The 17,159-nt window shown below is 41.2% G+C and overlaps 1 protein-coding gene across 5 annotated transcripts in view; it reads right to left on the bottom strand.

The window, feature by feature from the left end:
• The window catches only part of ptprfa (protein tyrosine phosphatase receptor type Fa), a 217,008-nt gene that overhangs the window by 112,400 nt on the left and 87,449 nt on the right, over nt 1–17,159 (bottom strand). For all 5 annotated transcript variants that reach the window (XM_069151002.1, XM_069151004.1, XM_069151005.1 and 2 more), the window contains exon 5: nt 3,941–4,129. In XM_069151002.1, the coding sequence (XP_069007103.1) occupies nt 3,941–4,129 (189 nt within the window). The remainder of the gene's footprint in view (nt 1–3,940; nt 4,130–17,159) is intronic.

The following is a 17,159-nucleotide window of genomic DNA, read 5'->3' as shown; positions in this document are numbered from 1 at the left end:
TGAATGGGAGTCTATGGAGCCGGAGGCTTTTTGGAGCCGACCTCTAGTGGCACTCGCTGGTATTGAAGTTTAAGGCACTGTAAGCCCCGAGTTCACGAGTTGTGATGTGTTTATTGATATTTACAGAAATGTCAGAGGTTGTGGAAGTTCATGTTTTGTTGGATGTTAAGCTAATATATTGTAATTTTAGTCTTAAAAATTTAGATATAGCCTACGTCTGAGGAAAATGTTGATCTTCCCAGTAGTATCATCTTTTCCCTCTGTGCCTTTGTATTTCCTCCATTACGTTATCTCCCTGTTAGCATGTTAAACTTTTAGACTGTGTAGCGTCCAGATGCCGTCCATGTTGCCGTTCCCTAACAACGGCGTTTTTACGATTTAACCACTTGAACGCCGAGCATACGGTGCACATGACCTTCCATGTTGTAACCACGAGCTCATGACTTCCATTTGAATGCAGCATAAATACGGATACTGGCATGCTGATAGCTGGTAAGATTCTTTTTTGTTAGATATTATTTATTCACAGAATTAACTTTGAGCTGAGTGAACGACAGTTGTCATTAAAGGTTGGAAACTTCTGGATCACATACTTAAACCTAATCTTCACCCTCTACAGCTTGTTGAGATAAAATCATAAAACAGCTTGTTGTAGTTTGAAAATCACCCTCAGCCTGGTAGAACATTAGTATTATTTTTATTTAATTTGTACCTCATTAGTGTAGGTAACTGGGGCCATTTGGGCATATCAGGTCATATGCAGCAAAACAGTGGCGAGAGGGATGGTTACTATGCAGATGCTGATGATCTGGATGATAAACCAAGCCTCTCTGAAGTTGACAGGAACACAGAGTGTGAGATAGGTGGTGAGAGGGGAGCCCTGGAAGCTGTGTGGCCCTCGGGGGTCTGATAAAGGGGACATCAGCAACTTCCAGAGGGCGGGGCTGGACAATACCGAGACCTGCCATGACTTTTCTCCTCCGCAGTTGTCTGACAGTTAGAAGCACCACTTCAGCATGAAATCAGGAGGTCATGGCAGATTTCAGGGTTTTATTGTGAAAAATAATAGGACTTTATTATATTTTCACAATATCTGAATTTGAAGGATTTTTTAATTTCTTTAGTAGTTTTCATCTAGAAAGGAGGTAGTAACGGGCTGGATCTTGATATTTTTAGTTGAGAACACCAAACTGTAGGTGTGTGGTGTAAGATGCTCCAGTGAAACCCACTTAAATGTTCCTTACAAAGCAGAACTAATGAGAGCGAACAAAAGTCCATCGGCTCATCTGATTGGCTGTTCAAGGAAGGGGACCTACGACTTAACCTGTGGAAACAATGGTTTAATGTCTTCTGTGGCTCTGAAGGGAGCTTTGTCATGTCTGATAGAATAACTCTGATGATGTCATATTAATGTCATCAGGACTATCGAGCCTTGGACAATAATGAGGAAGTCTCTGTGGAGTCTGAAGAGATTTGGCGTTTCAGCAGGTATTATTCTAGTATTTTTAGAGCTGGCTTGTTGGTGCTATGGAACATCAAATCCATTATTATGTATGTGCCACGTTTGTAGGGTCACAACAAATACAGCAGAAGACAACAACGCGTTAGAGCAGGTCGCTGGGTGAAAGCTGCCAGGTGGTGTTTGTAGAAAAAGCCTGGAAACACTCGTAAGGAGAAAGAACGGCCAAACATTGTAATGCAGTACAGTGCTATTAGTGTGTTGCTGCTGCCACTGGGCCTAACAAAGTTCAAGTAACAACTACCCACTAAATCATTTTTTTCTACCATACAGAATCACAGATTCTTCGGGATATTTTTTTTTTTTTTTTTTACAAAAATAAGCATATTGTGAGTAGAAACAAAAATCTCTACATTTGTTTTAATTCTGTATAAATCTGCCTTTTAAAAGTCTCCCAACACTCTGGAGCTGCAATGCTACATCAAACAGCATCCCTTTAACAGTAACTGATTCAGCTGTGGCCATGTTTGCCAGTCTTTGCCCACATATTGGCCTTTTCTGCTTTGTGAACTGAAAGCAGGACGTTTTTAGCGACCGCTGGTCCTGTCCAACGTAAACACACATTTTCTGTTGGTGTTTTTATGATCTGGCAGTTGACTGAAGGTTGTTTTTCTCTCCTGGAATATCAGATCCCATCTTGGGACTCGGAATCGGCATCACATCGTTCCTTAATGAACTCATTTGGTTAAAATTACTGACAGATGAAGCAGGGTTTTGGAAAACCAGTGTAAGCTGGAACGTTTCTCCTTTTATAAAAGAGAGCAACGGCCTCAAATTCAAAAATAAACTACAATATTTGACATATTATTAAAGTCATTAAATTAGAACTCAGAAGAAAACATGTTAATATAATGAATTCTGTTGACTTATTACTGACTCTACCTATTTCCCTTGCTTTGACTCAGATCTTTCTACTAAAGAAAAGAAGCCATCTGGTCCTCACTGCTGTGGGACTTCATTTGACAACGGGGCCCTGCAAACCAAATTGAAACAAATTGCCATGCTGTTCAGTTAATAATACATAGCATTTTGTCCCTACTCAGAGTCCCTGACTGTGGCGGGATAAAATCCTCTCAGCGAACCTCCATGCCAATGATCCACAGCCAGTCCTGCAGCCTTTCGTCCCTTACTGTATCGAAACGAGAACAGCCACATTTAAAGGCCCCAGGCTTCCAGTGATGGGAAATCTGCTTCTAGTTTGGACCTGGACACCCGATCCAGCGTTGTGTAGGTGCTTGAGATATTTGGCAAGAATCAAACTTGTCTCTTTCCTCACAGAGAGTGAGGGAAAGGGCATCTGACAGGTTGCATGGAGCTCGGTTACTCAGCGCTGCTGAGAGCTGCTGGGAGGGTGTTGTGGAGAAAGATGCCCTATCTGCTCCTCTGGATGCTGGCGTCCTTCTCACAGAGCCGCTTCAGATGGCTGCCTGAGCTTTAACATTCATCCCCGTCTGGGATGTGGTAAGTCATGTTGATGCGCCGATATTCCAGCACAGGTGCTGCTCAGGTAATATCAGGTTCTGTTCCAAGTAGGACACATTTCTCTCCATTGTTGTGTATTTTACTTTTTGAAAATTAAAAGTTCCTTACAGCAAAAATGATGATCAAAATAAAAAATAGTTCAATCAAAATAAAAAAAATAAAAAAGAATCAACCAGACATCAGGTTCCATATTAACAAAGATTCTTAGAATCCTCTCAGAGAGCCTGAAACTTTTATGAAGGAGTCTTATCTTAAGAGTGATTTAGGAAACATCTGTTGTGTTTCATTAATGTGCCGTCATCCAGCGTTTTAATGATATTTCTCTGACCTCGCTGTACTTCAGCTGTTTTCTACTCTGATTAAGAAATTCTTCATCCTCTTAAAAGTCCTCCTCCGTGTTACGAACAGTTTTTCTCCGTAGCAGCTGTCTTAAGGCTTAAGATGTTTCGTGAATAACTTTTATCTTTACAAAGATTGACTCAACTTTAAGAGGAAATTGTAAGAAAACGTCACAATTCTAAAAATGTTCCTCCAATTTCGTCACTAGGAGGAACTTTTAGTCCGAAGAATCTTTGTGAATACGGCCCCTGATTTGATACTTCACAGTTTTTTTTAGTGGAAACTATGGACACATTTTATTTTGTACCAAAACATAGGTCTTATACCCAGCTCTAATTGGTGAAAATATAAGTGACTGTCCTCCAAACAGAACCAGCAGGCTTCACGTATTAGATTTATGGTTTATTATACATACAGTAGGTATCATGATATGTGGCTTCCCCCAAATATCACCGCAACGGCGCCATATTTGTTCTACGAGGATTTCTAAAAGTGAATGATCGAAACCTGAAGTGAAACCAACTCCAGGTTCAATGCAACATGTGCTGCTTACTGCTGAAGAGAGATCTTTGTGTGAACAGAGCCAGACGAGTCATTTACCTGAACGCAGCTGTTTTATGCGGCCGTTGCTGCTGCTGATGTCCACAGGTAGGAAGTCTTTGAACCAGTAGATCTCTGGGTCCGGGTTTCCACTGGCTGCACACAACATCGTGGCAGTACGTGTTCTCTCCACCACCTTCAGCTGGGGGCCCATGTCGATGGTCGGGAAACCATGGGGTACCTGGTCCTCTGTGACAAAGACAGAGACAGACAAAGTTAGACAGACAGCTGCTGGACAGACCCAGGGAGGTTTCTGTACGCCTTCACCCAGGGCTGCAAGATTTCACTGCTTATTCCACAACCTTAAGTTTGTGAGGTCCCCCCACATGAAATTCAAACATAATAAAAACCCAGCTGTAATGAAAGCATTGCCGGGCCACCGCATGACTAATCTTTCCACAGAATTTCTCATCATGGATCAGTGAGATCGAGAATGAGAACAAAATAATTTCACTGCAAATGCAATGCATTCCATCAGGGAAAGGCCAGTACCAAGAAGACACAATCTGAAACGCAGCTTAGTGCATTCAAATGACAATCCTGCTAAATTATGGATGGAATACAAGAAAATCATTGGCTGAAAATCCCTTTCCACACCTCTATCCACACGTCTGAGAGCAGACACAGAAACAGGCCCACACACCTCTCCAACCCTCTCATACATTATACCTGTATGATTTGTAACTGCCTTATCCAATTGGTGACGGAACAGATTAATGCTGGGTTTGTTTATATTAATCAAAAACACCCTGATGTGGCATTCACAAGGTTTCCCACATTTAAGGGAAGGTAGAAATAATCAATAATATAAAGTATAGGACATCAGTGCAGGAAGCTGGACCACAGTCTTGCCTTGGTATTCCTGGTTACAGACCACTGACTGTATAAAAAAAGAAGACAAAGCTTCCGGTGTCAAAAATGAGGCCGATGTGGAAGTGACTAAAGCTGCAATACCACCAAGTGCCACTAGAGGTCTGCTCCAAAAAGGACTTACGCAATATCTTCACTCCTCAGACCCAGAAGCTACATCCACTTTTACATACAGTTAATGGATGTACATCATCCTAAAGTTGTCCTCTTTTTCTTCTGGCGCAATGAGTGAAGGGTAATTTCCATTAATGGTTTAAATCGCACAGTTCTCAAGAAGCTTTTCAACTCATGAGCCGTATCTGAAGTAACCGATCAAGGTTTCTGACCTCACCTGTTTTAGCTAAAATTATCCACTGTGTCGCAAAGAGAAAAACAAAATGGATAAGTTTTGTCAAGCAATGCTGAAAAGCCCAGAGAGCCATTATTGTGCTGCATTTGACTGGCTGTCAGTCAAAGAGTGTTTACATGTAAAATAATAGTGTACGGAAATATCAAATGTGACCACTGCTGCCAGTCCTTCTGCCCTGCACCTTCCTTTCATCAGCATGATGATAGGAGAACAAGTACTCTGTTTCCTCTCTTCATAAGAGGAACATGATTGAAACTGATTTTAGTGTCTTGAAAACACAATTATTCAAAATAAATAATACTCCATCACTTTGTTTTAGCTTTACAGCTTCAGAAACAACAGCTCAGACAACATCAGATTTTGAGCTCAGGCTGAACGTTGAAGCAATTCACTTTCACTTCATTCAGCTGAGGAAGAGGATTGTCTTCAAACGCAAATGGAAACACTAAAATGTGTCTTATATTGAACCAATGGGAAGTTTATTTAGAAGGTAGACTGATTCATTATTATGTGAGCCGTATTTTTCAATGTAAACTTTGAATGTCTCAACTATAAGTGGATTGATGCAGACGTGAGTCCCAGCACAGTGTCCCTGTTGGGTCTGCAAGTGTTCTCTGAAAACAGAGGCAGAATACCTTCAAAGTGAGCACTGCAATATACTATACACTATTAGATATGAGGAGATACTAATATATCCATCCAAAACGTGTCGACATTGAATTCATCGGAACTCCCATTTAAATAAAATAAAGTTAGACTTCTGCACAGTACATCTGGCGTGGACATTAACATCCTCCACCAATCTAATGGTGTTTCAAATTCATTCTGGCACGTGGTGAAGGGGTTTGTGTGTCCAAGTGGCCCTGGGTGCTCTGTTGTGCGGGTCCCGGAGATGGTCTCTCAAGGCAAATGGTATCCCAGTGAGGGACCAGACCCTTGATGAGCACCAGAAAATAGGGTGAATGGAGAGATGGTGAGGTAAGGTTGTCAAATTGCAAGGCAATTTAGCAGATTCAGAATCAAATACTGAATTTGTAAGTAGAGGGCAATAACTATGTCATTAAAAAGTCCCCCAACACATGCAGCCAATTAGGTTGTTTGTTCCTATGTTTAAATAAGACCCACTGGAGTGTTCCCTATGTTAGTGCTTGTGATGGTTGTTCCTACCTTCAAATAAGACCCACAAGAAGAACTCCTAAATTGTTATCCCCAACTAGGTTTGGGGACATAAAACCCTCGCTTAGGGTGAGAGAATGATAATAGTTTGGTTTAAACTTAATCTCTCTTGTGCATTAAAGTTACACAACCGCCGTAGTTATGGCAGTAAATGCAGTTTTACAAAACTGTCCTGACTCGCTGTTGGAAACAGGAAGTTAAACGCGGTCTCCTGCTGTCATCGTCATGCAACTCTTTTCATTGTGGCAACGTGCCGATGACCACTGAGCAGCGGTCTCTCATGCGGTACCCATGTCCACTGTTTTTTTGAACCATTGACCCAACCTGCCTCCTCCTAACAAGGTCAAACTCACAGTACATGAGTGAGGCTGGCCCTGTAGAAAGATTGAAGCTAGTGATTGATCAGATGCTCAGGGGTGAACAGGGAGAGTGTAGAGAATGTAAGATTTAGGCCCAATCCCAATTCCACCCTCGGCCCTAGCACTTCGCCCTGCCTTCTGGTTTGTGTGTGCCCACAGAGTAGGGTGTCCTGTTTGTTTTTGGGATTGAGGGGTAGTGATAATCTAAACATTGTTTTCAGATGCAGACGCCAAACACAGTGGTAGAAGAATGTTTTACAAACTGAAGAAACATAACATGAAAAATGGTCCACAAAATAAATAAATCAAAATATTTTTTCAAGAATACTTTTTTTAATCTGAAAGTGCAGCTTTGGGATGATAAAGCTATTTCTGTTTCAAACAGATTGAATGAAGTAGTGTTTGTGAACATTAATAGCTGATTCTCTGAGATACACTATTTTATCATCATCCTGCATATTTCCATAAATTTAATAATCCAATTCCTGAGATGTACACATTTTTTTGAATAATGAATTTAGTAGAATTGCAGCTAGTGTTGACTCCACGAGTGGTGTCCCATTTCCTTAGTTTAAGATTTTAAGCTCCACCCATTCTAGCTCCGTTCTGAAGGGCCACTGCCCAGTACATGGTACTCCTTAATGAGGGGCCGGGCCACGGGATGGAAAATGGGACTGGGCCTTAGTTGGAAGGACCTGGGGTGCATCCAGTCGAGTCGTACAGGCTTTCTGCTGGGAGCAATGTGTGACGTGCTTCCATCACCCGTAGCTAGGTGCTTAACTAGCTGTGCAGGAGGATGACATATCACTTCTTCAGAATAACAGTGCAAAGTTTATCCTACTGCATTATAAGACAAAAAAGCCTGTCAGACCAATTTTTGCTCCTCTTTCTTGAGTCAACTGGACCTGACTGTGGGATGCATATGATAAATCAACATCAATTTATGGGGGAAGAAATCCTGCTTTTTTTATATTTGCATATTGCTGTGCATTTAGATCTAGAACAACACATGAATATTGCATTCCTGCTCTGCTGCTTCTAAAATACAGGCTATACTTTTGTAGGCAATAGACTGTACTTGCTGCACGACTTCAGATCTGATTCGACTCTTTTTTCTACTACCTACCTACCTACCTACCTACCTTTATGTTAATCTTCAAATGTGGCTGTTAAAGATGTCTTAAAACATTGAAGCATGTCAGTGAGAGTGAACTCTAGTAGTACAATGGAAAAAAGATCTAAGCATTTATAAAATAGAAATGAATGAGCGTGTTTTTTTTATTGTATGCACTCTCAGAAATGCTCCACGTTTTGGTTTTTCACTCGGCCTCTTGATCCATTTGTTGACCCCACAGCTGGTTGAACACTCATTGAAAAGCTTTTGGGATCAGGTAACCAATAGCCTTGACAGATAGAGTCGAACCAACCACTGACCTCTGGTTATTCAGGCAGTGTCACAACATTAGCCACGGGCTAAAGACACTTCCGATGATGCAAACATTTTACCACTGTGGAGGGTGACTTGAAAGGCTTGGAACAGAAGACAAAATGCCTCTCTAAGCGTTGTAATTTCTCTAAAACAGGCCATTCCCACTTTAATGAAGCAGATTGCCAAGTGCCTCTCCAGAGCAGCTATATGCTCTTAATAAGATTTCTCTGGCAAATTAAAAGAGCCAGCAAGTGTCTCTGTGAGCAGAGAAGAGGACAGGGGCAGCCGGGACAGAACTTGGCCGGACACTTAGGATGTTTGCCCAGTGCATCACCAATTAAAGACAACAAGCAGCTCTCAAATGGGCTGATTACCTTTTTAAGGGGAAACATTTATTACAAATCCATTTTGCTGCACTTATCGCACAGTGCTGTGAATAAGAAGACAACAAATGCCAAAACTCTTAATTCATCTTCACAGGGAGATTTAAAGTGTCTTTGCTTTGCCTGTCTACTGCTCTGATTACAGTCTGATTAGTCTGGCAGCACTATCCACATTAAGGTTACCTCAGCCTCTGAAGGGCGGACCAATCAGCGACCAGTGGTGGTGGCAGTGTGATGATGTTGACGTCAAACGTTTGTTTCAAAATGTCATGTGGTTCCTACAGTGGTGGTGGTGGTAGAGTTTTGGTGCACAACATACACCAGTATGGGTATTGTTAGGATTTTATCGATTTCGATACTTAGCGATTCCCTTATCGATACTTCCCTCCATAATTTGGTACAAAAAATAAAGACATAACAAGAAAAGATGTGACAACATTCAACAATTATTTTATTATTAATTTTAGCAAAAACAAGTTAAATTGCTTATTGATTCAATTCTCTAATGGTACTATAATTGGTTCTTGTGGTTTTTTTTTTTAAAGAGAAGAAACACCACATCATGTACTGTATAAAATTCAAAATGACAGTGTTACTACTGTGCAGTAGTTTATTTCAATAACCATCCCGATACACCAGATAGAATCCAATACTGACCGTTAAAGGCTGCTCCAATAGTTTCCTAATTCACCTGAGATCAACACCCGATAGGATGCAACAAATGAAAACAATCGTCAGTGGAGTATGGACCAGTCCATCTAGTCACACACTGTACTGGGATCTGGTAATTATACCAGGCTAGATCTGCTGTACATGACTGTAGGTTATTGAGAGATTATTTGAAAAACAATATCCATTCATGCAGTCATCCGTTATCTGTACGCTCGTATCATTGGCAGTGTCACAGAGGCTGAAAAGCCCAATATTTCTATGACAAAGTAATATGTTTATGGTAATATTTTAAGATCTTTCTGATCTTTCTTGTAAAGGTATCCGAAAAACAAATCCTCCTTGGATAATCAAGCTGCTAAGGACATTTATATTTAATCTGGCTATAAGATTAAAAAATTTGGTCCTAATTAATTGAGATTTTGATTCATCAACTGGTGATCTTCAAGATTCACAACAAATGTCTTGAGTCCGACCTCGATTCTGTGTTAGTTTCCTGTCCCAGACAGAAGTAAACAATTATGAGATAAACATGGTCAAATCTATATCACCTGCTTCTACAACCACATCTCTAAAGCAGTCAATCTGAATTCAGCATGAAATGGGACAACGATGCCAACGATGCCCACGGCCAGTACATTCGCACTGTAATGTACGCTTTTGGGTATCTTTAAATAAAGTTTACAGAAACTGCAAGAATTACTCCGGGTCAAGTTGCTGTTTACATCCATGTCTGTCTAGACACATCTTAAAAGGAATTACAACTATTTGAAGCTATGTTGGTCTTGTGCTGTATAAATACCATGGCAGTGTGTAAATTGCTTGAGAGAATCAACAATTAGTCAAATTCCCAGTATGTCTTCACTGCTGGGCAAATAAAGTTGATTTTGATAGAACACAAGGTTGTTGCCATGACAGCAGATGATGCTTCATATATGGATGTTGCAAATAAAGAAAAAAAAAAATCTAAAATGTGGATGCTTCACACATCTTCAGCCCAGCAGCTCATATTCACCAGTTTCATGGTGGACACCCAAAATTAGTGTCACCAATTCTTTATTTGACCAAATATGAACCATGGTCACGATCTCCACTTATTTTCCTGAGTTATGGAGTTAAACATTTGTATGAAATATAAATTAGTACATGTATTATTAAGTTATAGCAACACATGCTTTTTGAGGCCTCAGTAACTTTGACCTTTGACCCCTAAATTATAACCAGTTCACACGGGGAGTCCAAGACAACGTTTGTGCCAGATTTGAGGAAATTCCCTGCAGGCGTTCCAAAGATGGGGCCAACGTTTTTGCTGCATTTTTAAGAGAAGACAGAATTTTATTAATTTAACCAAATATCCAACTCAAAACGTATATCTGACACTGATTGTATGAAGATGGTTTTGAATCCGTTTCTTCCCTGTGCAGGTGAATGTCTTTCACTCCATGTTTTTCAATTCATTTGAATATCTTTTTCCTCGTCATTTTTTCCCTTTGTGTCCACGTACAGCCACACACAGTAACACGCATGCGTTCCACCAGGATGTCAGCACACCTTTGTCGGGGCCACAACACTAACCTTCACTTGGCTTCATTCAGAGTAATTAGTTTCACTAAATTACTTGCATTTCGCATTTCCCTCCGCCTGCCCTTAAATGAATGCAGATCGTTTTTATACACAGGGAGCCATTTGCCTTGTCGTGTGTAAATGTCATCTGGTTGCATTTATAAGGAGAAAAAAATGCAATTGAATTTGTAAAAGGTCATGTAAATTTGAATCTGGATGTTATCTCAAGCTGCCTGTCAAAAGCCTACAAATGAGTCGTTTCTCTGCAAAGAAAAACGAAGAGCTCAGAAAACTCTCAAAGGTGTTTTTATGAAGTACGAGATAGAGATTGGCAAGTGAACACTGGTGCTAGCATGTTTCTTCATGTTAACTCTAGTTCATGGATGGAGCTTCTAGGGTTTAGCTGCCATTTCTTTTTACCGTTTTCTCCTTTTTTTTCATAGTTAGGAAGGTGAGACTGTGTTTGCTGTGATCAATCTTGGTTAAGGTTATTCAAGTTATCTTTGATTTTTTTTTTGGTTTTTTGTGTTAGCTTTAGCTCAACCTCGAAGATAATTCTAAGTTAACGCCATTTTATTTTTGTAGACATTGTTAATAAATTGCCGTTAGTTGAAACTGTGTTTACTTATCCGAGTGGATGACATAGACGTGACATGACAACGGTATAATTTCTATAATGATGCACTCCAGAAAGAGGTTTAGGAACAGCTTTTGGCCACGGCCTTGAGTCATGATTTATCATTCATTTAATTGCGTTGGCCGGAGGCTATCAGCATTCAATGCTAGAATAATGTAGCAGAAAATATCCCGAGGGCTGTGCCATGCAGCCGGCTGGTGACCACAAATAAAACCAAACATCCTCTTACCTCTCTAACCCTCTTTAGTCCCCTTAGCTGCTGTCGGTTAGGACTTTAGCTCTGTTGTCGAGCAGTCTGCTACTAACACTATAAAATGGCAGGTGAAATGCATGTGTGTGTCATGACAGAAATGTTGTTGACTTGTCATTTGTATCGATCAACGAACTCTACAGGTATATAAAAGTCATTCGGAAAGCTAAATATATTTACAATATATTGAGACTGTATATGCAGTAATTCTTTTCAGAAATCCTATTATGTGTGTCAGTCTGTAGGCGACTGTATGCACAGCCAGATGATTCAGGAAAGCAGCGTTCTACAGTTCAGTGATCCATTGAGAACTACTACAAAAAATAAACCATTTCTAAATAGTAAAAAATAAAAATGAGTCCATATCTCTGCTCTCCTCTCACCCCAACCGGTCGAGGCAGATGGCCGCCCACCTCTGAGACGCGTTCTGTCGGAGGTTTCTCCCAGTTTTCTCTTTCCACTGTTAAAGGTTTTACTTCCTGTTAAAAGGGAGTTTTCCTCTCTTAAAGGAGTAAAGTGCCCTGAAATAACCTGTTGGTTGGACGCTAAATAAATCAAATTGAATTGAATTAAATGAGTCCATGTTTCTTTGGAAGGAATTCTGCATCATTTCAGCAATCGATAAATTGTTGGGTAACAGAGAGCATGAGGGTGAGGAAGAAGGAAAAAGGGATGGGAACAAAGCCGGCAAAGAGAGAACAGTTTGACAACACTGCCATAAAATGTAAACTACAAAATGTGGGCTCCTTTTTACAGCAGTTCCTTCTCCTCTCTGGCATTGACAAGACGTTTCACTTATCCTGAAGGTTACCGACCCTAATCAAGACGGGTCAAGGACTGTCTCTGTCCTGCCAAGTGAACTGCGGTGAGCCCTTTCAGCAACGTGTGGATCAAAGAAATTATCTTTCCCCAGGAGCAACATCAGCTGCCAAGGACATTGCATCTGTCTGCAGACTGGAAGAGAGGTCTTACTAAAAACAGAGACGGGCAGCGGACGGGCGAATTCTTTCCTTTTTTTTTTTTTTTTTCATGTTCAAAATAAAGTTTTGTGCCCTGCCGTGAAGTTTCTATGTATCTGTTGGCACCACAAGGACTCTTAAAGCTTCAGTACAGACAATACATTTGTCCACAGTAAGGAGCAGTTGAAGATGTTATCAAGCTAACACAGAAGGTGTCTCAAGACTTTGGATAATAAATTAATGAATACATATACACACACACACACACACAAGGGTGGATCAATAAGTTGTTGTCTGCCTTCCTGCAAACGTGAACACTTTTGCTTCAGGTTGTTTTTTTTGTCACAATCGCTGTGCTTTCATTGTCATCTCAGAGCTTTACTCACAGGTGTGTGAATTGACCTGATATGAAGCATCTGCAGAGCAAAATAATGTACTGCCAGGGTCCATTGTGACTTGATGTAAATAAAGATGAAATTGAATTGAAGGGGAGTTGGGTACTGAAAGTGCCATCAGGTGGAAGCCAGGTGCTGCATTGCGACAGGTTTGGAGCTACAAGTGGCGAGTCAGGACCGGATGTCACCAGGTGGAGACCAGAAACAGACCTTTGCATGCACATCAAGTCCAACCGCCCTCAGAGCAGGCCGCTTTGCTCAGGTGGAGGCGGTGGGGCACACAGGGTCATCCGGTCGGGAGTGGAGCCCAGAGAAGGACGAGCTCAATGCAGCAGGAAGGGGGGAGGAGAATGAAAAAGGACAGAAGAAAATGAAGCACACCTTTGAGATGGAGATGTGATCGACTAACAAAAGCAGCATGGAGGAGAACTGACATCATGACACCTGCAAGAGCCACAGGGAGAGTGACGGAGGGCAAACTCTGGATTTTCTGAGATTTAAAACAGTCTATAATTTGCTTGAGAAGTTTGCTTGAACTGTGAACATGTGCCCAGATATCCAGCCTTGGATTGAAGGTCCCAGTACCGTTGGGTATTTAAGAAGCAGGTTGAACTGAGGACAATCTCAGGAACACTGCAGAAACCTGTATTTTGTGACCTAAGAAAGCCACTTAGAGGACAAACCTTGGCCCAGTGCAAGTCTCATTCTTCATTATCAGATGTATGAGAATACATCAATCAACAAACCAAACCCTCCTCTCAGGTATAAATCTGCAGGAATCTCTTAAAGCAGATAGAACACCAACACAGAGAGGTGTAATTCAGCCTTTATTCCTCGGCTGCAATGACTCCGTCTCCCATTTTATTTATTTATTTTTATTTAACCTTTATTTAACCAGGAGAGTCCCATTGAGATTCAAAATCTGTTTTTCAAGGGAGACCTGGCCAAGACAGGCAGAAACATAAGAAACACAGTTACAGACAGAAGAACACAATGAGACAAGTTAAGAGAAACTAAAAGTTAAGAGTCAGTTACGTAACCTGGTTAATTTAAAAACATTGACATTTTTGGGAACCTGCCTCTATTTCTTTCATTTTAGATTTTAAGTGGTATCAGTTATTTGAGTTTTAAATCATTCTGCAACATATTCCATGATGAGGGTGCAGAGTACACAAAAGCCCTTTTTCCCATTTCCGTTCTGGCATTTGGGACAGCGAGCATAAAGAAGTCCTGAGAACACAAGGAGTATTGTCCGGCACTTTTCTGTATGATGGAGACACACAAGTAGTTTGGGAGCAGACCAAGGATTGCCTTATAAATGAAGGTGTACCAGTGACAGAGCCTACGGGTGGCCAAAGCAGGCCATCCTACCCGAGAGTATAACTCACAGTGGTGAGTTAGAGTAATGAACCGCAGTGAACCATGGTAAGCTGTGTCCACCATACGAAGACAGTTAGCAGAGGCATGCATATATAGAAGATCACCATAGTCCAACACGGGTAAAAAAAAAAAAGGAGCAGCTTTTATACATTAATTGAAAAACACAGCTCCCATGGGGATCATCAAAGTGTTATTCTGTCTTCTGATGCCCCAGCAGGTGACTTACTGACATATGGTCTGCACAGCATGATGGCGAGAGTTAAAGAAAGTGTCCATAAGTTAGAGAGGAGACGAATGAATCACGTGTAAGACTCTGACTTAGTCTCAGTAATTAAAGTCATTCTCAATGTCACCGGTGACTGAGGTGGACGGGAGAGCCAAGAAGTAAATAAACAGCCATTCTCACACAAGACGGAAATCGGATGACTTTAATTACCTTTTTATCAGTGTGCTTCCACCCAGGCACTCTGCCCTCTGTGTGTGTGTGTGTGTGTGTGTGTGTGTGTGTGTGTGTGTGTGTGTGCTGCTGCGTGTTGCAGGCTACATTTGCCACTACGAGCCTTTGAGCGTCGCAGCTGAGTGTCGGGACCGAGATAAACGGCAGAGGAAGATGGCAGATAGTTGACTCTGAAATCTCTTTCCTCAAGTTGCTGCAGCAGTAATAAACATGCCCTCTTACAAGAACATACACAGAGCAAGGAAGGAGAAGCAATCCTTACGAGTTTGATCTGGGATTATTTGGGTCCACGGACTGAAACACGTACGCATCATGCACAGATCTAAAAAGTAAGATTTGGCTAGAGAAATGAATTCAAGCTAAGGAGTTTACTTTTTCTCTCTTTTCAACTGTGGTGGCACTTTCTGGAAACTGAACCGATTTCCAAGGCAGCCTCCTTCTCTTCAGACCGCTGCTCAATCACAGGCTGCAATATGTCGCTGGAGAACTACCTGTGTGTGTGTGTGTGTGTGTGTGTGTGTGTGTGTGTGTGTGTGTGTGTGTGTGTGTGTGTGTGTGCGCGTGTGTGTGTGTGTGTGTGTGTGTGTGTGTGTGTGTGTGTGCATGAATTGGTGTGAGAACAGCTGTTGAAGCATATTAGTGGTAAAGCTTCAGTCTGAATGTGTTTAGTCAGGGTTTCAGTGCTCAGTGTTCCAGAACCGCAGCTCGGATCAGAGGAGTGGACTGACCAGCAGGCCGGAGCTGCAGCTGTAATTGGCATTGCTGCTTTAAAATGAAGGAGGATTTTTCCTCTTTAGAGAGAAGTATGTACCCAGCAGAGATGTTCTCCATCGTTCTGAACAAGATGGCTTTGACAGATGGAACAGGACGTCTCCTTTAATTCAACCATACCAGAGTTCAGTACAGTAGGTCTGGATGGAAACCTCCATCTGCTCGGCAGAACATCATATAAATCTACAGGAGGACTAAGTCTTACATTCATACTTGTTTCACTGTTTTTGGTTGGTTAGGCAGGACATCAACATTTAAATCTGTCCCATGACTGGCTACTAAATTAGTCCCATAAAACGGAGATAATATAAGATGTTCGAGCTATTATTCATCTTGAGTTTGTCATAGAGAATTTGAAATTGGATAGAAAAGGTTGTGAAGTATGATTGACAAAACTAGCTGCAATAAAGATAGATAGATAGATAGATAGATAGATAGATAGATAGATAGATAGATAGATAGATAGATAGATAGATAGATAGATAGATAGATAGATAGATAGATAGATAGATAGATAGATAGATAGATAGATAGATAGATAGATCGATAGATAGATAGATAGATAGATAGATAGATAGATAGAGAGATAGATAGATAGATAGATACTTCATTAATCCCACAAGGGGAATTTTTTTTTTCACAACAGCAGTGCTTATAGATACAGGTAAAGCAATAAAAATAACAGAGAAAAACTTCAAATATAAAAATGTAAAAATGCACAATATATTCAATAAAAATGTAATAATACTGAATTAAATTAACTAAACAATAGAGCACAGATTTAAACAAACAAACAACCAACAGTGCAACAGTGTTATCGTTGTTCGATTGATTTGGTCAAAGGTGAGTTAAAATCTTATTGCAGTGGGCAGGAATGATCTCCTGTATCAGGAACCATCTCCCGTATCAGGAGCCATCTCTTGTATCAGGAACCATCTCCTGTATCAGGAACCATCTCTTATATCAGGAACCATCTCTTGTATCAGGAACCATCTCCTGTGTCAGGAACCATCTCTTGTATCAGGAACCATCTCCTGTATCAGGAACCATCTCTTATATCAGGAACCATCTCCCGTATCAGGAACCATCTACTGTATCAGGAACCATCTCCCGTATCAGGAACCATCTCCCATATCAGGAACCATCTCCCGTATCAGGAACCATCTCCCGTATCAGGAACCCTCTCTTGTATCAGGAACCATCTCCCGTAGCAGGAACCATCTCCCGTATCTGGAACCATCTCCCGTATCAGGAACCATCTCCTGCATCAGGAACCATCTTCCGTATCAGGAACCATCTCCCGTATCAGGAACCCTCTCTTGTATCAGGAACCATCTCCCGTAGCAGGAACCATCTCCCGTATCTGGAACCATCTCCCGTATCAGGAACCACCTCCTGCATCAGGAACTATCTCCCGTATCAGGAACCATCTCCCATATCAGGAACCATCTCCCGTAGCAGGAACCATCTCCCGTATTTGGAACCATATCCTGTATTAGGAATGATCTCCTCTATCAATGTGTGACGTGATTTTGCGATCAGTTCATTGACTAACACTGACGTTATTAAGTC

This window comes from Embiotoca jacksoni, unplaced genomic scaffold, assembly GCF_022577435.1.
Source record: "Embiotoca jacksoni isolate LCO1_2020_lvr unplaced genomic scaffold, fEmbJac1.0.p SCAF_16, whole genome shotgun sequence".
Lineage (NCBI taxonomy): Eukaryota > Metazoa > Chordata > Actinopteri > Embiotocidae > Embiotoca > Embiotoca jacksoni.
The sequence above is the reverse complement of the archived record's forward strand: the minus strand, read 5'-3'. Positions and strand labels throughout refer to the sequence as shown.